The sequence below is a fragment of the Ciona intestinalis genome, unplaced genomic scaffold, assembly GCF_000224145.3.
Source record: "Ciona intestinalis unplaced genomic scaffold, KH HT001084.1, whole genome shotgun sequence".
NCBI classification, from domain to species: domain Eukaryota; kingdom Metazoa; phylum Chordata; class Ascidiacea; order Phlebobranchia; family Cionidae; genus Ciona; species Ciona intestinalis.
In genome coordinates, this window is record NW_004191405.1 from 24,713 (window position 1) to 52,683 (window position 27,971).

The 27,971-nt window shown below is 37.5% G+C and overlaps 2 protein-coding genes and 1 long non-coding RNA gene across 5 annotated transcripts; 2 read left to right on the forward strand and 1 right to left on the reverse strand.

Moving 5' to 3' along the window:
• Positions 1-1,488: 1,488 nt before the first annotated feature.
• Positions 1,489-27,901, reverse strand: LOC113475614. Its single transcript, XR_003397369.1, has 3 exons — positions 27,479-27,901; positions 21,766-21,901; positions 1,489-2,839 (listed from the first exon to the last, which is right to left on the reverse strand). It is a non-coding gene; the product is annotated as an uncharacterized LOC113475614 (long non-coding RNA).
• On the forward strand, positions 4,509-24,999 carry LOC100176883 (protein SSUH2 homolog). Of its 3 annotated transcripts, none has more exons than XM_002129646.3 (12): positions 4,509-4,690; positions 4,944-4,995; positions 5,731-5,764; positions 6,014-6,065; positions 20,326-20,455; positions 20,968-21,028; positions 21,781-21,910; positions 22,081-22,192; positions 22,574-22,656; positions 23,024-23,116; positions 23,473-23,710; positions 24,198-24,999. In XM_002129646.3, exons 1-12 carry the CDS (start codon positions 4,656-4,658, stop codon positions 24,345-24,347), a joined length of 1,170 nt encoding a protein of 389 aa, XP_002129682.1. In that variant the 5' UTR covers positions 4,509-4,655; the 3' UTR covers positions 24,348-24,999. The 3 variants fall into 3 exon arrangements, with proteins under 3 accessions (XP_002129682.1, XP_026695759.1, XP_018672537.1); XM_026839958.1 differs by lacking the exon at positions 4,509-4,690 and adding an exon at positions 5,435-5,503; XM_018816992.2 differs by lacking the exons at positions 4,509-4,690; positions 4,944-4,995; positions 5,731-5,764; positions 6,014-6,065 and adding an exon at positions 15,733-17,242.
• On the forward strand, positions 25,125-27,445 carry LOC100180007. Its single transcript, XM_002124858.4, has 5 exons — positions 25,125-25,233; positions 25,700-25,811; positions 26,071-26,204; positions 26,378-26,589; positions 26,916-27,445. Exons 1-5 carry the CDS (start codon positions 25,157-25,159, stop codon positions 27,089-27,091), a joined length of 711 nt encoding a protein of 236 aa, XP_002124894.1. The 5' UTR covers positions 25,125-25,156; the 3' UTR covers positions 27,092-27,445.
• Positions 27,902-27,971: the final 70 nt, after the last annotated feature.

The window sequence follows — 27,971 nt, forward strand, 5'->3', positions numbered from 1 at the left end:
AAATTACGATTCAAACCACGCAAAACTAAACAAACTTTTTTAAGAATTCCATTTTCGTGATATTTTCGGCTAAACAGGATTTCGTACAAATGACATTTATATACATATTGTTCTGTTTGCTTAAAACAAACCACTTTATTTGCTATCTTCGTATTTATTTAACTTTATTTGCTGTCGTATTTGCTATCTTCGTATTTATTTAACTTTATTTAATTTCCTTTATTTGCCATCGTATTTATTTTAACACAGCGTTTTTAAAGTCGTATTTTCCTGACACCAAACTTACGTTAAAATCGCTAGTTTAGCAACAAAATCCGAGCTTAAATTCCTAAACGTTCTCATGGCATATTCAGGAAACAAATTTAATCTATCAAAAGCGTGCAGGCCGGTATGATGACTCTGCTATCCTGTTATGACGTTTAAACGATCATGAGATCCATTATGACGTCATAAAACGTGATCCTAAAAGCGCGCTAACATAACAATGAAATAGACAACTTATAAAATTTATAACCTGGCACAAAAAGATATAAAATACCGGCAAAATCATACACAACGCATGGTCGCTGTCTTAGAAAACTATTACTGACAGTTACTTGGATTGTTCAACCGGATACAAAGTCTTAAACTTGCTCCACAGCGTCGTCTAGCGGATGTAAATTTCAGGAAAACAAGAAGCTGTACGGTGAGACAAGTTAAAGCGATTACAGACACTTAAGCAACAAAAAAGAGGAGAATCCGGATATAATAATCTTGCCAATAACAAGGACATTTCTCCACACGTTGGCATGTCTGTAAGGCCAGGCTTACACCCGCAATTAAAACTCAAATTACAAGTTCTTTGTAACGACTTAAATCCTTGCATGGCGGGGCAATGACAGTCGTTATACCACGGATGTTCTGTTTTATACACCTCGTGGCTGCTTACAAGTTACAACGTATGTAACTTTGTGGGTGATTGTTTTCTGTATGCCTGATAACTCGGACAACCCATTGGGTTAAAGCAATTGTTGATAACTGTCTTGCCCAAGAACGCATGCACCCACAATGATAGCCACATAAAGCCTCGAAGTCGGTAACCTTTGGCTGAGACCACTGTAACCATTACGCTACCACAACTGTGGGCATAGGAGTGGCAACCATGGATAAGTCATTTAAGTTCCCACCCACGAGGATATAAATGACCAAACCAACCAAAAGTCATGTCTGCTTATCCATACACTGCAATAGCTTCAGCAACCCGACTGTGGGCATGGGAGTGGCAACCATGGATAAGTCACTCAAGTTCCTACCCACGAGGATATAAATGACCAAACCAACCAAAAGTCATGCCTGCTTATCCACACACTGCAATAGCTTCAGCAACCCGACTGTGGGCATGGGAGTGGCAACCATGGTTAAGTCACTCAAGTTCCCACCCCGAGGATATAAATGACCAAACCAACCAAAAGTCATGTCTGCTTATCCACACTGCAATAGCTTCAGCAGCTCGACTGTGGGCATGGGAGTGGCAACCATGGATAAGTCTCCCAAGTTCCCACCCACATGGAGTTAAATATCCACAGAAAACTCGTTCTCACGCATAACAATTTCATCACCATGACGTCGTTAAGTGTTGTTCAAATAAAACCACTGAACCGTGGAGAAGTGGACAATGAGATTCTTCGTTGTGCATGAATAAGTTTTACTTCAACTAAATTTACCGCATTAAGTTTTGACAAATTTACATTAAAACAGAGATAAATTAAATCTTAAAATAAATTTGCCCGGACCCCCCCTGTATTAACCGCCCCAGGTTTATGTGATTCTCGATAAAATATTCTGTTGTTGTTTACGCTTTTTCTTATCAAGTTATCAGTTTTAACGACTTCGTTATCACACGAAATAAATTAATAAAAACATGACCCTAAAAAATTAACAGATGTAAGATTGAACCTGTAAGAAGGAATTTTATATCTAAAGGAACCTTTTAATCGGAAATTTCATTAATTTCAAGATTCGTGCAACGTAATGTTCGACCACCCTGTTTGATTGACAGCCGAACATTTAAGCCACAGGTTTAGCGTAATCCCACCGCTATGCTCGTTAGAACTTCGGCTCTTACAAGTCTGTTTACCAAAAACAACATTCACGCACACGCAGGGTCATATTAGTAAATAACACGCAAAACAAAACGACCAAAACCGCAATTTTAAACTAAAAATTTAAATCAATTTTACGATTTTATCGCTCCGGTGAAAAAACCTGGGAATTTCCTTTTACCACAAAGGCGGTTGTTAGCAAACATGAGATAATGTGACGTCATAGTCGAGGCCATTATCTAAGCAAACATGCGGTTGCCAATGATTAGTGACCGGGTGGACACGCATGAATGAGTTGTGTTCTTAGCCGACACACAGGTGTCAACTTCCTTGCTTTTAAACGTTCATGCTTGCACGGTTGCCGTAAGTTGCAGGCATGCCTTGGTTCAGTGTTGCAGGGTTAGACTCAGGCAATGAGATGTATTAGAATAGTTCGTCTCGGTGTAAAAAGAACAAACAAAGAAATATCTACACCCGTTTGCATTACAGCGTATAGGTTGCCTCGGTGTTAATAAAATATTAAATGAATAAAGGGGTTCTAGATAATAGCTGTACATAAACTACCTCAGTGGGGTTTAGATGGTAGCACCCTGGGCGTTGGGGTAATAGACATACCAGGTAGCATGTACTATCAAAAAAATAAAAAATATAAACGAACGAAATACCGTCATATACATTAACACCATATCATGGTTATTATTATTGTTGTTTCGGTCGGTACTTGATCGATTCCCACTTCATCCACTAGAGAGGATCCTCTTGAAATAATAATGTTGAAATATGAACTTAACTAACAGTAGGAAGGTACTTCGTATATAAACGCATCGATCAAATGGACGTTAATACTGTTGTAGTGAATATGTTATACAAAGTATCTCTTTATATTTATTCGCGTACCGACGATTCGACCTCGTATATACAGATCGCCTTCATCAGGTTAAATGAAACTCGTATGCATGACAACGTTATGTATATGCCTAACTTTATAAATGCAAGGATAGGCAAGGAAAGCGCTGCAAACGAAGTTTACGCAAATCAACGCCAGGTTGGTTGTTTTAGAAAACAAGTGTAATATTCCTGGCACAGTAGTAACAGTTTTTTATATGTAGTGAATATGAGTCTGGTTTAATATTGAATTTGTGAATGAATGTAACTTATTTATCCTCGCATGGGGTGGCAATAACAGTCTTTAGAACACGAGTGTTCTGTTTCACACACGTGCCCGTTTTACCACGTATGTAACTTTGTAGTTAGTTAGGTGTCAGTAAAGATTGTGGACGTAAATAATATTATAGCGAAAGATGTTTCAACAGCATTTGCATATACTTGTATTGACAAAAGTTCAGTGAAATTTTAAGCAGTGCTCTGATTGTAGAACCACCTTACCCCAACCTACTATACGCTGCAGATTAAAAGCCACGATTGCAGATTGTTATAGCTAATTATGTTTGGGTTATATATGGCAAACAAACCGTATACAGTTGCGTTCGTAATGTACAGTTATAGCAGGTATATGCGGTTTAATGCAAAGCTTTTTAAACAACACAATATATTTAAGGTAATAGCACACAAATAGTTCGTATGTATATTATACGCAGCATACAATGATTTAAAGACTGTCGTCTGCCGTTTCCTGCCGCTGTTGTTATAAATGATGCGGTATCTGTTACAAAACCTAAAGGATTTTCGAGACGTGTGTTGTAAGAATTTATAATTAATGAAAGTAGCTTCACGTGTTGCGTAAAATTGTAAAAACATCAGTTGTTGTTAAAGGTGTTTAATGCTCTAAAATAGTATAGTAGAGTGGAGGAAGATGGGACACTGTTAGCACATATAGTAATATCGTGATCGTGTTCAAAACAATTAACAATGGAAGTCGTAAAGACACGGTTTTACTATTATATTTCTTTGTTTACTACTAAATGGGACGAAAAAATAAAATAAAAGGTGTCCCATCTTGCCCCATCCTACTATATAACAACCGTCTCTGAAACTGCTGTGGGCTTATAATTGTGCCGCAAAAAACTTTAACAAAGGAACTTACGAAAAATTCGGCGTGCGTAGAATTGTAAAATAATAAGTTTTATAAATCCATTGTGTTCAAGCGGATTTGAAAATGTGCCGTGAATTTAACAGTTTTAAAACTTTACCCCGTTATATTAGACACTTATATACGCATTGTTACTTGAAAGTAATATATAGTAGGGTGGGGGAAGAGGGGACACCTTTTCATTCTATTTTCTCGTACATTTTGTTAGTAAACAAAGAACATTGAAAGAATTATAAAACCTTGTCGTCGCCACTTTCATAGACCGTTGTTAATTGTTTAAAACACAATCAGGATATTTATATATTTTGTGCTGAAGGTGTCCCATCTTCCCCAACCCCACTATATACAAATACGTAAATTACATTATATTGTTTTCATATTTGCAGAAAATAGGTTTAATAAACTTTTAAAATTTGATTTTACTCAAACGACTAAAAAGTCGGGAATTTCTCTTTTATCTTTGATTGTTACGTAATAGAGGTATCGCGATCAAAGACATCGCTGTGGGCAATTGTCTTTGAAATATGACAATTCCCGATCGAATTTCTCGCAAAACGAGGTAATTTTGTTATTTACCAATTGCAACATAAACACACCATTATCGTGCCTTGTTGTTTCTATGAGTGGAAGTTATTACGTGTGCGACCAATAGAGGAAATTTCAATATTGTTGTATTTTAATTTAAATATTGTTTCTATATTTTAATGCAACACTTTTTAGGATGCGATAAAATACGATTTTAATACCACATTCGTTTAATTTGCAAATTATGTTTTTGGTGTTTGTTTTAGTTTATTGTTTTTATCCCACAGACGAAGACGACACGTCATCACTCCGTTGCCTAGCGACAGAGGATCCGAACAGGTGATTGGTTGATTATTTCGCGCGCAAAATAACTTTAAGATGATGAAAGCGGGGTCACGTGGGCCAAAGATTATATAATAATCCAGAAAACGTGATATTAATATCATTTTCCTCGTATTCAGAGTAGCTGTGATAATTTCCGAATTATATTTTTTAGATATATAGTAGGGTATGAGAAGACGGGACCTTTTTATTCTATTTTCTCGTCCCGTTTGGTAGAAAATAAAAAACATTTTAAGAATTAAAAAAACGTATCCTCACGACTTCCATATACCGTTGTTAATTGTTTAAAACACGATCAGAGTAGTTGGATATTATGTGACAAAAGTGTTCCATCTTCCCCCTCTTACTATATAATTGGTCCAAAAATGAAAAAGACGAAACAGTATAATACTTTGTTTGTTTGTACTACAGTAGACTGAATGTTGTAATATTTCAGAAAATAAGCGGGCACGAGGTATGTGAATCAAGACACCCGTGTCATGAATAGGGAAATATATTACTTATGGTAAACCATTTGTTAGATTTTGTTTGTTGCGTATTTCATGATTCATTCTCGTATTTATGTTTTCCATGACCAATGACACTGATAAACCTGTATGACGTGTTTTTACGTAACCGTTCTTCTACATATCCAAACGAATAGACTTGTACTTATAAAGTTAATCTTTATTATTAGACTTAAGTTTTAAGAACACAATAGATTTTTATTTTTAAACCGGTTGCTGTTTACAGATCCACAGAAACGACACAAGCAGACCGACTAGTGGTGAGTGTTTAACTTTATTTAAACCGCTAGAGTTCGCTAACATACAAAAAGACAAAAATTAATCACCCACAAAGTTACATACGTGATAATTCGTAAGCGGGCAAAAGGTGTATGAAATAAAACACCCGTGTTATAACGACTGTTGTTACCCCGCCATGGGAGGATAAACAAGTTGCATTATATACACAGTTTTTAAGTTAAAAAACTGTAACCGCCAGACGGCGTAAGTGAGCATGTTTTACGTTACAGATGTAACAGACGTAGAGGAAAACGAAGCGACGAAAACTTGTATTTGTTTAAAGTAAGTCATGTATGAATCGTTTGGTTATTGTATATATGTATGTACTTGGTTAATATAGACACTATGGGCCTGTAGTTGTTCATCGTACTGCGGCTATACTCGTAAAGTGGCTGCTAGGTGTGGTATGTGTCATTGGGCAAGACATTTAACAGCAACTACTCCAACCCATTGGTCACTGATGGGTTGTTTAAATTGTCAACCATACAGAAATACAATCACCAACAAAGTTGCATTCGTGGTAAGCGGGCACATGATATATGAAACAGACACCAATCTATAACCTGACAGTGAGCATGAGATGTAATATGCGTGTTACACTCCAAAATTTCCTCTACGCGCGTTGATAAACAACGATTAATAACCTTTAAGTTCATATTGTATTAAGTTAAATATTGACCTCTGAAAGTGGTTGTTGCAAATTACCGTAAAGCAGCGTAAAGTCCCAACTTATCCCTACTTAATCGGGGAAGTTCCAAACTATTGTAAATATGTTACACTGATAACGTTAAGAGCAGAACAAACACGATGCGTGACAATTCAATTTATCAGTTTACAATGTGGTTGTGATGAGAGAGCATGACAGCAAATTTATCGTCGGAGGGTGGCGCTAGATTCAACACAAAGAATAACCTAGTGACTTCACGTTGCGAATCACATAGTTGTTGCCGCATTGCAGTGTTTGTAGATATTTGAAACGAGCCCGTTATAATGTATTATGCATGGGTTTCACCCCAACATTGCACCAACATTGCATACATCTTTCCCACAGTCAAGTTGCTATATATATTCTATTCTATAAGCGAGGTCCTGCCGTTAGACACACCTTAGGACTTGTTAGACCAGAGTTTCCCCTATTACCCCACCACCCATGATTGGCAGTCAAACTGTTTGTCTTTCAACAATTGAGAGTTATTCGATAAAGTAGGGGATAATGTGCAAATGTAAACCAACAATCACCGTCAAGTAAACAACATAATTCAGATTCTCATAATTTATGATATTTAAACTATAATTGTCGCTGTACACGTGCAGCACGCTATTGGTTTGAAAGATAATAATGTTTACTAAATGCAATTAGCAGACCCCTATGTCATCATATCCTACAGTATAGCGTAAATAACCCTAGGGTCCAGGGTTCGAGTCCAGGGCAGGGTCAATATACGCATGGAAAATTATAGAAACTATTATAGCAATGTTACGTCACAAATGCATTGTTAAAACGGGGTTTTCCAAGTTCGCTTAAATAAGCCTTAGTGTTTGTTCATTATTTAAGCAATTATTATAAAATACCCTTTATTACGTCATTGTTTGTTAATAATCGAATTCGAATCAACAGCGAAAGTCGCGTGTGTTAACTTCTTTATTATTACGTCACAGATGATATACATTCAACAATTTTATTTCACTGTGACGTCACAATACTTTCTAGCGAACGCATATGACGTCACAATAGTACCATGAACTAGAATGGCGATGTCGATTATTTGATTGAGTACAGGTGTGCATTGTTACGTCACAATCGTTTAGATTCGACGATCCGTAAAGCGGAAAGTTACCAGTAGACTGCCCACGTCATCATACTATGACGTAACAGACGAAAACAAAGGACGTGCGACTCTTAGTTCCGCATTCCAAACGCGATCGACGCGATCTTGAAAGACGCGGAAAAATACAGAACTCGAGTAAAAATTACAAAAGTGACGTCATTACAACAACGAAAAAATTTCTAAATTAACAAAAAATGTTAGCTCCGACGTAATTACCCTTAAGTTTGGCGTCTAGAACTCTAGAACGTAACTTATGGATTGTTTGTAAGATCGGATTATTTGCGCAATGCTGCAAAAGCTATTATGCTGCACGTAATGTAAGGGGGTTCGCATTTACCTTGCATGCATTGAATGTATAGTACTGTGGGGTAAGATGGATGCCGTTAGCACATAATATCCCATACAGAACTGTGGGGAAGATGAATACCGTTAGCACATAATATCTGTTATATAGTACTGTGGGGTAAGATGGATGCCGTTAGCACATAATATCCCATACAGAACTGCGGGGAAGATGAATACCGTTAGCACATAATATCTGTTATATAGTACTGTGGGGTAAGATGGACACCGTTAGCACATAATATCCCATATTTCCTATAATTGTGTTTTTAACAACCAACCACGGTGTTTACAGTTTTAGAATACAGATATATAATTATGTAATTATTCTTTGATTACTACCAAAAAGGGGGGCGATAAAAAAAGAATGAATACATGTCCCATCTTCCCCCAGCCTAGAATACATGCGGGCAATACCCCAACTGAAAATTTCTGCAATATTTCTAATATCGGAGCGCCCTTATACGCACGCCATGGGGATTTTAGTTTGCGAAGTGGTGTGTTATGAAAGGATTTTAAAAACAATTTCTTAAAAACGAAAACCTGGTGATTTAACGCTTATTTTGGGATAGGGTACTTGAGGCATATCGTTGCAACAGGTACATAACAACATGATTATCCTGCAAACATTATTGGGGCTTTCCGCTCCGAAAATTGAGCTTTTAGCGATTTATGCGAAGTTGCTAGACGGTCTACTGAAGCGGAAACAATTTTAAAAAAATATTGAAGAAAAAATGTTGCCAAAAAATATTCTATAAATTTATGGGTGTGTTTCGTCACAATACAAAACAGCGTTAGATAAAACAAACAAAGGCAGCTAAGATGATTCGGGAAGAGGAAAACATTTTAAACAAAAATCTAAAAATAACATTTTGAACAAAAATTTCACCAATTCATAATATTGACTTGCCAACAGACCACGTGTTTACATATCATTGTTACGTCATAAGGAGCATTTATGCCCTCCCATTGTTGCAGCGCGTGACGCTACAAGTGGAAAATTTTCCGAGGATTTTAAAACCTCGCGTTCGCATCGATAGACGGGGAATCCCCCACTTTGAAATATTTAGTTCAAGGCAGAATATTATAGAGGTGGTTCCCCGTGTATTTGTCACTAAACTTAGAACATCAGATTTTGAATATCTATTAATCTTCATGTGGTATGGGTTGGGGTAATATGGGACATGTTTTATTCTTCCATTTGGTAGTAAACAAAGAATAACCAAAAATTATAAAATCGTATCCTCACAAATCTAAAAAAGCGTTGTTAATTGTTTAAAACACGATTAGGAAATATGGGATATTTTGTGCCAAGCTAACAGTATTGCCTCATAATATGCTTCTTCCGCCAGCAACTGGCATCATTAGTCTCTTGGTCAAACCGTATTTGGTCGGATTCCAACGGAGCGCTTCGATTGGTCACTTTTGACTTTAATAAAGGGGCGTGAAAGAGGCGTGTCGTTTTAAAGTTTGCCAGCAGCGGATATGTGTTTACCGTTGTTGAGAAAATAATAAGTGTAAACAAACGCTACTGTGACGTCACATGGCGCCTAAGGTGTTGTTGCACGTGGTATATTTTGGAATACCTGATTTGCATACAAAGGCGAGTATGGACTCGTTTTAACTGTGTACTTGTGGTTACTTCTGGAATGTAGAATATACTGAAGTACAAATAATGTCAGTTGTTTAACGAGATTTGGACCCAGGATCCATGGTTATTCAACCCTGGCCTGGATTCGAATCCAGGATCCCTGGTTCCCCAACCCTGGCATGAATTTGAACCCAGGATCCCTAGTTTTCCAACCCTGGCCTGGATTCGAATCCAGGATCCCTGGTTCCCCAACCCTGGCATGAATTTGAACCCAGGATCCCTAGTTTTCCAACCCTGGCCTGGATTCGAACCCATGATCCCTGGTTCTCCAACCCTGGTCTGGATTTAAACCCATGATTCCTGGTTCTCCAACCCTGGCCAGGATTCGAACCCATGATCTCTGGTTCTCCAACCCTGACCTGGATTCGAACCCAGGATCCCTGGTTCTCCAACCCTGGCCTGGATTCGAACCCAAGATCCCTGGTTCTCCAACCCTGGCCTGGATTCGAACCCATGATTCCTGGTTCTCCAACCCTGGCCTGGATTCGAACCCATGATCTCTGGTTCTCCAACCCTGGCCTGGATTCGAACGCAGGATCCCTGGTTTTCCAACCCTGGCCTATGTTTTGCTGCAATGACAAAGGAACAAATATACGATTGTTGCGCAAATCACGTGCTATTACGTCACAGAGGGGAATTGTAAACGTGACAATAAAAATTATCTTACATCTCGTAAAGATGTCGAAATATTTGAATCAGGACTAAAAAAAATATTAAAAAATGAAGACGGGGAAACATGATAAGGGAAATCCCCTTTTATTTTCTCTAAGTGACGTCACAAACCGAGCTGTTAAATCACAGCTAAATAATAAAGTCTCTTTTAACAGCGAAAGTTTATTAAATGTCTAATTTATTGCAATCTGGTGTGCTGAGCCGTTGAATAAAAGCGATTAAATTCCCCTTCCCACAATCACGTACATAATGTTGTTTATGATGATACAAACAGAAATCGTGACGTATATAAAGGTCAATTATTTGCAAACAAACGATAAAACAAGGGAAATTCCATGTTATGTGACTATAGTTATTGTTACGTACACAAATGTTCAAACCACGTGACTACAGTGTTGCAAAATGTAATTTATATTCAGAAACATTTGAATGCTTTTATATATTCGTAACTTTAATACTTTTTCAACAATTTAGTTTTCCTACAATGATGTTACCATTTGATTTGGTTGGGTCGCCTTACTACAGTGGTTCACCAATATTTTAACTGTTGTTAGAAAAGTAAATTATTGTATTGCATTTCTCTAAAAAGTTGTGAAATATAGCATTGAAAATAAGGACGGCAGAGCTTTGCTATTAATTCTTACATACTGCTTTGCTGCAAAACAGATTAATAAGCACTTTACAGATACTGGAAGAACAGTTTGTAAAGGCGTGTACGAGACTACCTCATTTACATTACGACATGTATACGACATATTGTGTTTCATGCAGTAAAATAATATTTAAATGTTTTTCGTGTATTTGCCCCAACGTGAGTATATGGCCAACAAAACACGGGGTATATCTCTTTCTTGCGGCTTGATTTAACATTGCCGCAATAGAGGAACCGAAACTACAGCGTCCCTTAACGTATGGTGTAATCTGTGTTGTTTTGCACGAGTTTAAATTCAGGTCGTTTAGTTATTGTCAAAATATTGCCAAAAATAAGATATTGACATGTTTGAAACAGGAACTTAAAAATATAGGCGGGAAATTATGAAAGGGGATTCCCGGTTAATTTTCTCTATATGTTTAGCTTTACTTCCTTTAATGTGACGTCACAAAGCGAATTGTTAAATCACAGCTGGTTTAAATAGATAGTGTTTTGCTTGCTATATACTAGGGTGGGGCAAGATGGGACACCTTTTAAATCTATTTTCTTCTCCCATTTAGTAATAAACAAAGAACATTCAAAGAATTATAAAACCGTATCCTTACGAATCCCATATAGACCGTTGTTAATTGTTTAAAACACGATTAGGGTATTTAGATATAATGTGCTAAAGGTGTCCCATCTTCCCCCACTCTACTATATATAGTAGGTTGGGGGAAGATGGTCATTGTTTTCTCTCTTTTATCTTTCATAACATAGATTTCGTTAATAGTTTTTTATATCAATAACTGGCATTATCAGTGTCTTATTCAAGTAGATATATATTATATATATATATATATATATATGTTATTACACGGTATGTATACACAGCTATTAAAAACGTGAAAAACGTGCAACGCCACCAAGTGCTATGACCTTACAAATACCTATTTATGACGTAGTAAGTTAATTAGTTCCAACTAATACAAAACAAGCGACATTCCAGATTACCAGACAATAGGTATTGTTTCGAACACATGTTTAAAATCAAACCACGTGACTGCAGTGCTGCCAAATGCATTTTTACTTCGGAAACATTTTGAACGGTTATTTTATTTGTATTTAAAACAATAATAGTTTTACTTTATGACTACAATCAACGAAAGGCATGTTTTATATATACAGTGTTTAGAATAGTTGTTTTCGGAGCTTGGGGGGCTTGGACAATTTAGACCAGCAGTATTTATATAAAATCCCTTTGCCGAGGCACGAATGAAGGCATACGATTCGGCCGGTTCGCCCACTACAGTGGTCCACTAAGCATTATGCTGACTGTTATTGTAAAATAAATCGTTTTTAGTATGCCTATAAAAGTTGTGTGAAAAGTTTGCTAAGTTATTCTATGTTTTCGTTGCAAAATTGGTCAAAGTAGTTTGTTGTAGCGTGAACACATTGGCGTTTATAAGACCACAACATTTATCAATTGACTTTTATAAGACACTAGAGTTATATTAAAAGTTTCCAGGCAGGAAAATAATATTCAAATGTGTTTTATGTAACTTAAATTAACACGGGCGAGGCCAATAAAATACGCTTGTAAAAAGTCAATGAGCATTTTATAAGACATTTACTTTGATGACGGAAGTAAATGAAATGCGGGGACAAAGGAACCGAAACTATAACGTTTATTTACCTATTGGTGTCATGTATGTTTTGTGCACAAAAATACCATCTTAAGTTACTGTCGTTTTGTTATTTATATCCTCATGGGTGGGAACTTGAGTGACTTCTCCATGGTTGTCACTCCCATGCCCACAGTCGAGCTGCTGAAGCTATTGCAGTGTGTGGATAAGCGGACATGACAATAACACATCTCTTTGATTTGAACACACAACCCTTCACATGTAAAATTATGTTTGAAACCTTAGAACTGACACCTGGCACATGCAGACACTACGACTGGCATTTAAAAGACATGTCTGGTCTGGTTCTCGCGTATCTCGTGATTAGATCGATTATTCGAGATACCGGCTATTATGACGACATAACACCTACGCTTTGACGTCACAAGCGGAATTAATTACGTGTTAAAAAAACGTAAAATCATCAAAAGATCGCGATGTCTGTGTAAAAGATACAATTGTGATGCTACTATCAACATTGTTACGTCATAGTAGACTGGTTATGACGCACAATCAATGGAATCCGCCTTATCAAGGTAAATATTAAAACAGTTACCTCATAATGGTATGTGTAAGATAATTGTCGTTAAAATTTCAAATCGTTGTCGCGATTATGGTGCAATACTCAAGAACCTGCCTTGTTACGTCACAATACTGATAGTCGCCGTAGCCTAGAGCGCGAAAAAACGACGTCGTTTGATTACCTAGTGGGGAATCCCCGCGGCTAAGAAAAGAAAAAAAAGGAAAGTTGTTAAAACGAGAATGCTTCTGTTGTGAGCGAACAATCGCGTTAATCGCGACGAGGAACAGCTGTTGTAGAACAATCAGCTTTCTAGAATCGAATTATCGAAGTTAGGCGTCTTTGTTATCGTATTGTGACGTAATGGTGGTTTATTGTTTAATAAACAATCGAGGTTGAAATTGTTATCGCGAGTTGTTGTATCTTGGTCGCAAGTGTTATTTAACAATGATACTTAGAATCGCTATTATGACGTCACAATAGTGCATGCGCGAAGGCTCGTCGCTACAGATTCTAAAATTCTCAAATTCTAAACCTGTTTATTTGCTTTTACTTTAAATTAAACTTTTTTATGAATTTTCAAGTCACGAATTTATATATTGGTTTACCCCACCCCACCAAAACAAGCGTAACCCCATGGGTTCAACCCATAAGTGGCGCCGGGGGTTATGAGAAAATCCCCTTTTTAACCCCAGGTTTGGTCTAGGGGTGAAAGCCAGGGTGGGCCGGCGACGATTTTTGTCCATTTTTAAAAATCCAAAACCTCGTGCCGCCTTGAGAGCATCGACAAATGTTTCAAGTGTTTTAAGGTGCAGTGTTGCCAGATAAAAACTACAAAACAAATGATTTTACACAAATTATAAAATAAAAAATATTTAAAAAGACTTAAAACATTATTTTCTGATTATAAAACTTTTTTTTATTTGGCAACCCGCCCTGCTAATGGACTTGGGTTGGCCAGTTTCGGCTTGACAGGAAGTTTCGTCACAGTTCAGCATTGTTGTCGAATAGGGACCGAAAAGTCCACGAATTTGTGAAAACGTTTTCGCTCGAGATATAGCGATGTATGGACCCCGTCATCTATGTTCGATTGATGGGGTTATAAACAACCAATCTCACCAAACACCCGCGATGGGGCGCGATGTTCGCGTCTTTCGCTTAAATTCAAGCTGTGTACGCAGAACCCTTGTAGAAAATTAGTTTGTTTTATTTTTGCGCCGTTGAAATCTAAGTTTGTGTTGATTTGCTTCGAACAAATACGATATTCGGTTACAATGGGTATTGTTACGCAGTAACTGTTTGTTACGTAGATTTGAATGACAATGGTCTCTGTGGAGCTATATGACATGTATAGCAATGACCTACGCGTGCCGTTACTACGCAACAATAGTAGTTATTGGAATAAGACAGTTGAACGTAGACAGCTGGCCACGCAGACAGGCACAACATCGGTCCCTATGCGGCGGCCGCTTTAAGCCACATATTAAATGGGATAACTAAGTAAAGCTCGAGTTTAAGCAGGCTGAACAGTTGTTGTATTTAATAATATAAATGTTATACAGAAGGGTGGGGGAAGATGGGACACCTTTTACCTCTATTTTCTCGCCCCATTTAGTAGTAAACAAAGAACTTTCAAGAAATTATAAAACTATATGCCCATGACTCCTATTGACCGTTGTTAATTGTTTAAAACACGATCAGGTTATTTAGATATTATGTGCTAAAGGTGTCCTATCTTCCCCAACCATACTATATTTCCGTACGCTTTAAAATTTCATAAAATATTATTTTAGTTTTAGTTATTGTAAAAAGCGTAGCGGTAATTAAAGTTGTGGTTTATGTTTACATATATAGAGGAACTGAATGTAAACTAGGCCAGGCCTACAATAGTTGAAAAAATAGATTTTAGTTAGCAGATATCTAAATACGGCATATATTCGGGACCCTCGCGTTTTTGACGGTAGGATAATATTACAAATTTAAACAAAGGGTTTTAAATTAAACGTTAATTTAGAGTAAATTTGGTTAAAAAAAACTGTTTTTTTTAGTAATTGAAAGAAAAACGAATTGATTTCCGATGCGGGTGTGACGTCAGAATCGATATTTTACTAATTTCATTGTATGAGGAATAAATATTATTGTGACGTCACTGTATATATCAATTTTCAAACAAGCCGCTTTTGGTCGCGAGAATTCGAACCAAGAAATTCGATTCCTGATGCAAACATGAGAATATTGGTAATTCAATTCGTTTCCGCAATTTAAAAGAGAGAGAAAGGGAGAAGGAAAGAGAGAGAAAAGAGAAAAAGGGCGCATTAGGCATTACCTTTTAGCATTGCGTTGAATATTGCATGTAACCAGGTAAAGCTAAGGCTAATTATATGCGAGCAATTACTTCCATAGCAGCATGGTTGTGGGAATACGACGGCTACGTCATGGTTATGAATTATTTAGTGCGTGCCGCTTACTTTTCGAGTTAGCGGGCAATTTTAAGCGGAGTTTTAAGGTTATTGTTCAAGCATTGTTACGAACAAACAACATTGTGATGACAAAAGTCGGTTATTCTTACGACATATTCGTGTGTGTCGTCACAATGGATTCATGTGATTATAGCATTGTTGAAAAATATGTGGCATTGTGTGCGAATAAACGAGTGAATTATTATACGTAACAATAAAACTGTAATGGATGCATTAAACTTGGAGATAAACGCGATCCGCATTCAGGAATCAACACACCAAACAATAGAGAACAATAACAACAGGTGTATGGCATTGTTACGTTACAAACCATTGAGTATATCGAATAACAGAAAGCAACGCGAAACGTCTTTAACGCCTTATGTAGCGGGAGGGATCCGAGGTTCGCAATTTGTTGATTGGAATCGATATTTTAGCTTGTAGTGCAGCAGATGCATGTTTAACGCAAGCATATGTATTGTACATTAGGCATATGTCGTACAACTTAGGTGATGTACATTGTATAGAAAGTAACTTTACGTATATAAGAACAATAGAAGGTTGTGTATAAGTGTGTTTGATATTATTTGTAAGGTTATAACATTAAAAGATTGAAATTATGTTTTTATCGGTGAATTTTGTTATTAGGATTGATTGTAAAGCGATTTTACACATTGCATTATATGGAAGATATATTTACGCTACGTCATAGGGCTGTAAAAAGTGAAAATAACTTTTCGGGATTGTAACTCCTGGAAAATAGGGGGGTACTGCTGTATTTATAGTTAAGTTTGTGGAATATTTTACGAGTTTCGATTAGTTGAATGATATGCTGGTATGTTGTAGAGTAGGCAGTATTTGTGTTGCTTGCTATGGCTGAAAACCTAGGTTTCAACGCCAATTTTTAGTGTTTGCCCCTTATAAGACTAACTCGCATTTGGGTTTTTGTCGTAAGTTTTGTTTAATATGTAAAGTTATATAAAGTCAAACAGTGGTTTAAACGTGACTTTTAGTCACAGTAAAGATTTGTAGAAAGATGGTTGACTTGTGTTATTAGACAAAGATATGTAACTTTCTATATATCAACAGTTATGCGTTGTTTTCAAGTATATATAGTCAACCCATATGATTTAGGCCAATTGTAAAGTTTCCACAAAAAAGTTTGACTTGTTATATATCCACAGTTAAATATTGTAGTTGTTTTAATATTCTGTAGTCGGCAAAGTCGAAATAACAGAAATGTCTCGCGGAAGAATCGAAAGCGAATCTCACAAAGGTAGAATGAGGGGTCACCCTTCCAGGTCGCCTCCCCCGCCCTACGAGATATTGTACCCGGACCCATCCACAGACCAAGGAAACCAACGGTTGGCAGATTTCTGTCAAGTTTCCATTACAAGACGAAGAGCTTCGAGCCCTGGAGACTTAGGGCGAAGACGTCGCGATAGCGGCGACCGAAGGCGGCGGTTGCAAACCGATAGTGACGTCATAGTGGTGGACCAACGTAACATCCGGCGGATTCGAAAGAATGAGGAAAATATCGGGAAGTTTGGGAGAGTAGAGTTCTCTAACCTTGATGTTTTATGTGAGGGAAGATTGGCTGGGGAGGTCAAACCGGTGCCGAGTCAACATAAGGAACGGGGTAGAAGGAGCCAACCTCTTGAATATGCTTTGTGAGTATGGGGGGATATTAAACCTAATGCAGGTCTATGAGGTTGCATACGAGACGTTAGGAAGAGTTTGCACTTTAATTATCGAGGTTAAGTTTGGATTGTTTAGTTTTGTGAGTTTAAACACCACATAGCTGGCTAAATTCCGAAGTTGTTGCCCATTGGCCTAAACTTATTTTTGGGATATTCAGTTTCTCGAGTTGTAACATATTTTAACGGTTATATGAGGAGTAAATATGAAATTGTCGTCCTGGATTTACGAGTTTAATTCTGTTCCATAAACCTCGTACATTTATTTCTGTTCCATAAACCTCGGCTTCCAATATTCATATAACAACAATAAATGGTTGAACGAAAGCAACAAAATATTGATATTCTACCATCACATGCACTGTGTATGGAGAAACATATAAATTATTTACGCTTTTACGGGGAACGTGTACTAACCAACGTGTATGTCTGTTCTATATGGGTGGGAGTGTATAGCGAAACTTTGGATTTAGGCCAGAGTTGTCTCATTACCCCAACATTGTATATGCACATTCTATTCTATATGGGTGAGGTCCTACAGTGAGGCACGCCATGGGACCTGGGATTTAAACCAGAGTTGGTCCATTACCCCAACATTGTATATGCACATTCTATTCTATATGGGTGAGGTCCTACAGTGAGACATGCCATGGGACCTGGGATTTAAACCAGAGTTGGCTCATTACCCCAACATTGTATATGCACATTCTATTCTATATGGGTGAGGTCCTACAGTGAGGCAAGCCATGGGACCTGGGATTTAAACCAGAGTTGGCCTATTACCCCGCGTATGTTACAGTAACATAACATATGCTTTATCATATCAATACAAATTGATAAACTTATCTTTCTAAGTCAAATACATCAATTACCATTAAGTCACTATTAGATAAAGATAAAAGCCACTACATTAGCCGTGCATGATAAGTGCTTTATCTTCATGGGTTAAGTGCGGACGCCTCGTTTAAAACCACTGGCGACGCCTGAGAACTTACGTAGGCACCAAGGTTATCAAAAACGCTGCGCCAAGTCTATTCGATGTTCCATGGGGATTATAATATAATACACACGATGGATGTTTTAACAATTTTTATCAAAATTTTATCATTTATCAATAAAGTGACCACTAATAAAGTTACATAGCGAAACAACATATACCGTGGCACCCATGTTATCGTAAGCGCTATGCGCGGGTTCGGTGTTTTAACAATGTATTTTTACCAAACTTCTATCAATATTTTAAAATTAAGTTGCCACCATTGTTTTTACAATCATGGTCGCAGAGGTATTGTGATGTCACGGTTAATCCATTGTAGATTTGGATGAGAATTATTTCGTCACAATAAAACACGCGTCACAATGCCCAGGTACGATTTAAAGGACGCTAAACCAACACTGTACGATTGTGATGTAACAATGGAATTTAAATGACATCACAATAGGAATTGTGATGAACAGAAACAAAAATGTTTTAAATCAAATCCTTTATTCTTTAAATATAAAACAAACAAGGATGAAAACCAGACAAATATCTCCCGAAATTTATCGTCTTTGGTTTAAACCCTTGCAATTGTATTCGAAAAGATAAAAAAAATCACCCAAAAAATCTTTGGCATTTAAAAAAACATATAATGCTGGAAACTTGGGTTTAGCGGCCACGCTTGTATTTAAAACTTTTCTTTAAATGGTTTTTACCCGTAGTGTCTTTTTTACCACTCTATAATATTTGAATTAATTTAATCTTTGCAATCGTATTCGAAAAGATAAATAAGTTTACGCTGAGTTAGTAAGGGTCAATTTAAATTAAAAGCGATAAAAAACATTGTCTGTTTGTATTTTTATAAAACAAGTACAATGTACAACGTAACCCTGGCTTTTCACAATCGGATCGAAAATCGATTTATCAATTGTGACGTCACACCATATGTTGTTCTGTCGCGACCATGTGACGTCATCCTTCCGTTACAATATCGATTATTACGTGAACAATGGATAATGTTAATATAGAAGGGGTCGCTTTAATCTTTGATTAAGGAAACAATAATCCCGACAATGGGTTTAACAAACACCTTATGACGTCACAATCGTCTTTAATCGCTCGGCCGCTCCTGACTGTGACGTAATGAGTCCATAATGTGTCAATAGAGGTCGTTGCTACGTCACAATGCGGGTATAATACCTGATTAGTACATTGACAAGAAACAGCTGTCGATTAAGCGAACATAACTTTAACATTCGTTAAAATGCTAAGTGTTGTTGAACATAACGTAACGTAACGTAGCGTTGCACAACATAGCGTTATATCAAAGGTTTTCAAAATGTATATGAGGAGTAAATATGAAAATATGAAACACGCTTGAATACTCTGGTTACGTTCGCACGACGCAACAACTATTGAAATTTAACGCATGTAATTTTGTGGGTGATTGTTTTTCTGTATTGCCGACAATTTGGACAACCCATTAGTGACCAGTGGGTTGCAGCAATTGTGGTATCTTGCCAAAGGGGTAAAGAACACATGCGCCTACAATGGTGGCATCCGGATGGCTTGTAATAAGATATCCGTGTTATAAACTGGATTGTCGCCGCGAAATTTAAGTTCAGACGACGACAATTTATGGTCAATGTCAGGCCGGTTTGCAGTTGTGGAAATCCATCGCTGTCAAACACGATTCTCGTCAAAGTTTCCTGTTCTTTGTTAACGCATTGTTTCCCACGCGTTATGTCACTCCCATAAAAGTTTGACAAGGTCGTTTGTGACGTCATAGGAGTAAAGTTAAAATTGAATAAACCACAATTGGAAATTCGAGAAAGTATGGAATTGTTATTTATAATGGCATTGTGGACGTAACAATGGTGTTTTGGAAAAAGGCGCTAGGGAATTTGGTCTGGCCTCAAATTAAGGCCAGGGTTGGAGAACCAGGGATCTTGGATTCGAATCCAGGCCAGGGTTGGAGAACCGGGGATTTTGGGTTCGAATCCAGGTCAGGGTTGGAGAACCAGGGATCCTGGGTTCAAAAAAACTAACATACAACTAACGAAATCTCCTTTTTCAGCTTACCAAAACTTTCAAAAGAGCAAGCGCAAAGCGAATTACTGGAACACATCGAAGCACAATGCTGCTATAACAAGAAAGTCGCAAAACAATTGGATATTTGTGACGTCATAATGACAAGCGCGTGGCAGGTTAGTGTGACGTCATTATTTACTATTGCTCCGTGGCACCACAAGCGGCATGGGCAGTTAAACAAACTAATTCCATAATAGCTGTATTGTCTAGATACAAATAACTATACACATGGTATAAATACATTATATAACCGTATCCTCACGACTCTAAGAGCATTGTTAGTTGTTAAAACAGAAAAACACGCAAGGAAATGTAGGATATTGTGAGCTATAACCTAAAAGTATATCAAACAACTTATATAACTGTATGTGAACTCACTCACTTAAATTTAAAAACACATGAAAACTTTGTTTTTCATCCCAAGTTAAATGAGTGAATGGATGTAACTTATTTATCCTCGCATGACGGGGCAACAACTGTCGTTATAACACGGATGTTCTGTTTCATACACCTCATGCCCGCTTACAAGTTACCCTGTATGTAATTTATCCTCGCATGGCGGGGCAACGACAGTCGTTATAACACGGGTGTTTTGTATCATATGATTTATATCAACTTATTCCCACAGTATCGTTTGGAGACAGTTCGCGAAAGTCGTGTGGTTGTTGACGAGGAGGAACCGTATAACGGTAAGGGTTCGAATCCTACCCATGGTAGTCGGTGTTTAATGTCACGTATGGGTCTGGTTGCTACATTATATCTTGTATGGGTGAGGTCCTATAGTAGGCACGCAATGGGACCTGAGACTAAGGACAGAGTTTGCCCATTACCCCATAATACCCAGGGTATTGGTATTGCATGAAACATATTTCGTTTTTGTATAAATCAATGATCTAAAAGGTCGCTATCTCACTTGTTCTCGAAGAAATGGTTGGGTGATATTTTTTTGCAATTTGATTGGTATAGTGCTTATACTCGCGTCCTACAGAAATTGTTAGCGAGGCGTAACCGAGTGATTTGATTGGTTTAAAACGGGATGGCTGCGTACCAGTTTGTATTTTCAGATGCGTTGCCCATTTGTTTAGAACAATATTGTTTTAGCTTACATATAACATTATATATGAAAACAACTTTATATATATAGTAGGATGGGGTAAGATGGGACACCTTCGGCGCTCAATATCCGAATATTCTGATCGTGTTTTAAACAGTTAACAACGGTCTATGGGAGTCTTGAGCATATAGTTTTATTATTATTTGAAAGTTCCTTGTTTACTACCACATTGGACGAGAAAATTGAGTTCAAATGTGTCCCAACTTCCCCCACCCTACATTAATTGTATAACAATAACTTGGTCATACCCCATTACCCCTAAACTATATGCGACCATATATAGCAATCGACAGCGTGCATGAGGCAACTAACCTTGCTCTACCCTAGGTGAGAAAGTAGACGGCCCACGTAGAGGTCAAGCTCCGTTAAATAAATGGGATATTGACGTCACCGTGACGTCATCAAACACAGCGAAAAAGAGAATCCCACATACGTCAGAACGAAGAAGCTGCGTAAGGTAATAGTTGTTTATAATAACAGATTTAAAACTTTGAAAGTGATATACAATATATTTTGAAACTAAATAAAGGGACATCATGACTGAAACATGGGATGTAGGTATATTATCCCATCACAGCGAAACGTATACATAAGTTACCAATATAATGATATTAACATATATTACAGCTGCCAAGGCAATGGTACAACCACATGCGGGTATTGTACGGGCAACGGTAAACTACCATGTTATAACTGCCATGGAAGTGGCCACACTTCGGTTCACGAGACTTATTATGAGGTAAGTACAAGCTTCGTTTTGACATTTTTCCTCGAGTAATTTTTTCCATAGCGTGTTTTAACGACTGTTGTTTTGTTGCTAATTCCCTTCTCTTCTTAGTTTTGTGATATTTCTATATATACGGCTAGACTAAATACGGTTACTGTTGATAACAGTGTAGATATATGTAAATACCTCATGCCCGCAGTCGATGTATAGCATATGTGATATTTAATACACGGCAGATGGGTATACGGTATATATGGCAATACCAATATGGTGCGTTTTACAAGAAGAGCCATTTTCAAACAGATTAGAGACCTTTATCTAATTAATTGTGTTTATCATTACATTAGGCCTATACTATAACAACACATAAATATAACCCATATAACCTCACAGCACTCGGATAGTTTAAACCAACAACCACGCAGAGTTTCAAGGAGCGAGACTTGCCATGAATGCGGGGGTTCCGGTAATAAAATGTAAGTTGGATGACGTCATAAGGCTGTGACGTCATTTTCGTGACGTTACAGCCCGGTTACGTCAAGTTTTAACGTCTTGTAACTAGTTTTACGTCAAAGATATAGGTGACGTGTTCGTTTCCTTAGAACTCGGTTACAATATGTTCGTGACGTCATGGCTTGGTTACGTCATACTGATGACGTCATGAATCGATTAGGTCACGATTTTTGTTTTAAAGCGTTGTTTAATTGTTATAAGTGTGAACCTGCTGATTGTCGATATTTTGTTTTTAAGTGGTCTCACCGTCTCATGCGCCCCCTGGTTTGAGTAGTTGCGACCCTCGATTATTTTACTATTATTATTATTTTTAATGATGATCATCCACAGATGTTGCAACTGCCATGGACGAGGTCGGGGTAACTGTGGGAGGTGCGAGGGACGCGGGGAAGTCGTCGCGTATAAGGCTGTATACGTTAAACAGTGAGTATTTAATATTTGTTCATGTATATTTATACTTAGTATTTGAATTGTATAAGAAGCATCAGGCATGTCGGTTACATACTAAGCGTTCGGTACATTACATTGGGTTTATTACAATGTATTTTATCCGCGTGTACCTTTACCCATTCCATACCTATAGTTAGTGAAGCATAAGCAAGAGGTTGTTGCGATTCCATTTTAGGTAAAACTTAACGTATAACAGCAACGCTCCAATACCTGGCATAATTAGCTTAGCGAAATATCTCTTTAAGTATACACTATTAGTTGGACTGGACTTTTGTTTTCTGTATATGGTAGCTATTAACAGAGTTGTAACATTACCGTGCCACCCACAGCACTACACTGCGTGGCAACAAGACAACCAACACCAACAACCTCCCTTTGCAATTATTCCAACGTTGTGGAGGCGCCATTGTACACGAGGAAGCGGGAACCACACTTACCCCGCTATCCAGTGACACATGCCTTAATATTGAGATGCAAATCGCTTCCGAGGAATTATTGGCGAAACACACACCGGATGTTAGGCACAGGGAATCGACGGGACGAAACGACGAAAGAATTATCCTACAAGTGAGTCTCATGGACCATGTTTTTGAAAACGAAGACCGTTAATTGGTATATGTGCTGTTCGTATTGAAACTGAACAAAAAATATTTTTTGTTCCTAAGCTCACGTATAATTTACATAAAGTTCGATATGTGTTGTTACAAAATATAGTAGGATCGGGGAAGATGGGACACCTTTTTATTCTATTTTCTCTTCCAATTTGGTAGTAAACAAAGAACATACAAAGAATTATAAAACCGTATCCTCACGACTCCCATAGACTTTTGTTAATTGTTTAAAACACGATCAAGTTATTTAGATATTACAAATCAAAGATATTTGAATCTTACGAATTAAAGGTGTCCCATCTTCCCCACCCAACTATATTACAAAACGGTGCATGCCGCAAACAGATCCGGATGATTCAAGTCCGCTGTGAGCCATATACAGTGCCAGAACCCATATAGCATATAAATTCTCACTATTATAACCCTCCTACTTATTATTCCAGACCCACATTGTACGATTGCTCCCAATATATACTATACACTACACACACCGTGGTGATAAAGGAGCTTACTGGATCGTTGGAATGGACAAGAAGATGATCGTACACGCACCCGGATATCCCTCCAATACATGCGGGTGTAATATCATGTAACTCCTTCTACGGTAGCCTACCCCTCCATGCATATATGCAATGTGACGTCACATCTATGCTATATGACGTCAAACCTATGCTACATGACGTCACATCTATGCTATACGACGTCACATCCATGCTATATAACGTCACAGAACCGTTATATGTTCACGTTTCGTGATTTATCACTGCGTGAAAACGCGACGCTCACAAAGTGAAAAAGACGTGTTATATAATGACGTCACAATATGAATACTACGTCATAGTGACGTGACAATGTGATCAAGATTCACAGCGAGAGATGACATCATAACAATGATCGTGACGTAACAATGCAATTCCGCTATCAGCGCGAATACGCAACAAACTATACAAAGATACGATGAAAGTGGACTGAACGTTTCCGTAGCAATCAACTGCATACGGTATATATATATGCTGCACTAGAGGTTTAAGGCTTTGGATATTTTGGGGCAAGTTCGGTGCTGTAAAACAAGCAATTATTCTTCCTGTTTTGCCGCAATAACTTTTCGCCTACGCTGTACTTATAAAGATATAGCACTTACACGACACAAGCGTTTTATTTCGTCACAGTCTTATTGTTTTTATCGCTTTATTTTCACAATTTGTTCCAAATCCTGCGCTTCAAATAAATACGAAACAAAACCTACTATGACATATGTTTTACTTCAAATAATGTTCATTATTTCGAACACAAGCACCTCAGTGACGTCATACACCATATGAAACCAATAGAAATGCAAAGTAAAATATGATTGGTGTATGATATGTAGTTATTATGTTAGTGTTAACTTATTATTATAACCATGGACGAACCAATGACGCCCCAAATATTCGATAGGCTGACGTCATGCGATCCTGGGTTGGCATGGGAACTGTGCAGGTAAAGTCAAAAGTTATATATATTACATATATGTAACAGTGTGGCTACATTATAGAACCTATTCTCTATTATGTTATCTAAATCTGCAGGTTTTAGGCCATTATCCCAAACTGCAAAGATTTGCAAATGTTGATGATTGACAGCTATAAATCCGGCTTAAATTTAACTTCGAAATATCTTGCAAAGTAACTTTCTTATATACACGCATATGTATTAACTTATACCAAAACTTTTTTTCTGGGGCGGACACGTTCTATGATATATATGACACACCTTGTGACAAAAACGTTTTTAAATAAATAAACTAAATAAGGGCTAGTTCTCATTTTGCGCCAATATAAACTTGCTTGCCTAACTTGGCTTTAATAAACCCCTTAAAACAATGTTATTTTACAATACATAAAAGGCGCATAAACTTGCTCCATAGCGACGTCTACCGGTCAGTAAAACTATTCTATTTTCATAGGAACTATGTAGGTTACCAGTTATTGGGCCACGAAGCGGTTACCGTTCCATTCCTAGACGAAGCTTATCACTTTGTACCGTTCGGTGTGGTTGTTAAGAAAAGTAAAAAATCGGTAAGTTTCATTACGTCACTACAAGTAACGTCACTATATGTATTTAATTAAAACTAAGTATAATAAGGACAATCAATAGGGGTATATTATACTGCATTCTGGGTTTAGAGGCCACGATTTTATTTGACATTTTTGCTCAAGCAGTTTTATCCGTAGTTTGTTTTAAAGTTCTTGGAAAATATCGGCCATTTTACATCCCGTTTAAAAAATACGTTATTTTTTATTCCCCCATTAACAATGGTCTTATATTACGTCACAGTCACACATGGGAGGCTCAGGAAAATCTTCTTACGCGATAATCGGTTCCTTGGCTAATGTTACAGCGCCACAAGTGGACAAAGCTCCTTTTAATCAAAGACCGGAAAAAGTCAACGATTACAACTTTAACCCAAAGTATTATGACGTAATGAAACGCTCTTGTTACGTAACAAGACTGCTACAACTACGTCATACCATGACGTCACCAAAATTGTAAAACATATTTAAATTTAATCAGTAGGTAAAACCTAAAACCCAGTTAGTTTTATTAATGACATCACGGAATTCATGACGTCATACGTACGTAGGTTCGTATATCGGATATCAGGAATGAAGGACGGAGTGAAAAAGGCGATTAAGATCAAAATAAGCGGCAGTGAATGTTATGACGTGTCACTAAGTATGGAGTTGGGAAGGTTGGTTTTGGACAAAAGATTACCGTCGCTAGATGGCGTGAAAAAGCTTTTCGTGATTTTTGAAGTTTTCTACGCGCAGTCAGTCAGCGTTAGTGTTACTATAGGTGAGAATGGCCAGTAAGCTTATGCAAAGGTAGATGTTTAATTATAACAGACAAAGCAAACCGAAGATAAGAGAATTAATATCTCACGCTGAGAATATAAAGGTAGAAATATATTAAATAGCATTGATGTGTAGTAATAGCGGGGCGAGGAAATATGGTCTATGTTTTGTTTTTTATAAAATAACGAAGGTCATTTAACCACAACTTCGCAAAGCAAACCAACAGAAAAAAGTCCATAAAAGGGAATATTTGTTTAGCTTTAACATATATGGAAAACTGACTGCAAACCAAACTGACTACTTTAAACTCGTTAAAACCGATGACAGGAGAGCACATACCAGGGCACAAGTATATGGATACAAACAACAGAAAGTTCACACACGACAGACGAATGCCCATCGGATTTAACGCACAGAAGTTTCCATTGATGTCAAACGGTTGTGTGGGGTTTGTGGAAAAGTCGTCGTTAGAGGGCCTCAGAGATGGCAGGTGGAAACGGTGAGCGTGTTCAACACAGACTGGGACGCAGCTATTCCGTATTTTAATCAATTCAATCGCTTTGTTACGTTGACAACGTATGAACGCATGATAGCACTATACAATGAAGTTGCATTTTCCCGAACCGAAACACGGGGTATTTTAGATGTTGGCAAACGGCAAGAGACAAATTAATAAGCGAATGCGACACAGCGGCGTACATTGGTGTTTCGTGTTTATAATAGAGCCAAGTTTTCTGTGGCAGACAACTTATAACCCATAGGTAACCACTGGGTTGAAGCAATTATTGTTAAGCGTCTTGCCCAGAGACACATACAAATATTGGTAGCAGCGACGAGCCTGGTATACCTTCTGGTTCAGGGGCGATCGCAGTAACCAAATACAAACTTACCTTATGTAAATCACCCTTCGAGCAAAATATTCCCACCGTTTAAACTGTTTGCCTTTTGGCTTTGCCAAATAAATAATTTGAACGAATCCCTGAAAAAAACTACTGAAACGTAATAACCCATTGAGTCAAACATACATGGAGTGAGCGCCAAACCTATAAACCTTGCAGCGTACGACAAAATCTTCCATGTATTACCAGCATAACACCTTACTACCAACCAACCACACACAGTGCACAGATTTAAAGGAAGTTTACTCTAACATCTAGAACTTATTGACCAACTATAACAGTTCCTCATGTAAATGTTAAAATAAATCTAAAGTTCTCCTTTCTAAGTTACGTCATACTTGGATAAAACTTCCCAACTCGTTGATATTTAAATTCTGTATTTGGTTAATAAGTAAACAACGGTTGATTCGGGTTAAATGACCAGGATTTGTTATTGCGGGATTACGTCATACTTTGGCCTATAGCTTTCCCAGTTACTTCTGCT

Excerpts from the sequence above, each read along its gene's own strand:
- LOC100180007 (XM_002124858.4), top strand. The coding sequence starts at position 25,157 with ATGGACGAACCAATGACGCCCCAAATATTCGATAGGCTGACGTCATGC. Across the intron at positions 26,205-26,377 it reads GATTACAACTTTAACCCAAA|GTTCGTATATCGGATATCAG; the intron begins GTATTATGACGT and ends ATACGTACGTAG. Across the intron at positions 26,590-26,915 it reads CAGCGTTAGTGTTACTATAG|GAGAGCACATACCAGGGCAC; the intron begins GTGAGAATGGCC and ends AACCGATGACAG.
- LOC100176883 (XM_018816992.2), top strand. The coding sequence starts at position 16,812 with ATGTCTCGCGGAAGAATCGAAAGCGAATCTCACAAAGGTAGAATGAGG. Across the intron at positions 22,193-22,573 it reads TTCACGAGACTTATTATGAG|CACTCGGATAGTTTAAACCA; the intron begins GTAAGTACAAGC and ends ATAACCTCACAG. Across the intron at positions 22,657-23,023 it reads GGGGGTTCCGGTAATAAAAT|ATGTTGCAACTGCCATGGAC; the intron begins GTAAGTTGGATG and ends GATCATCCACAG.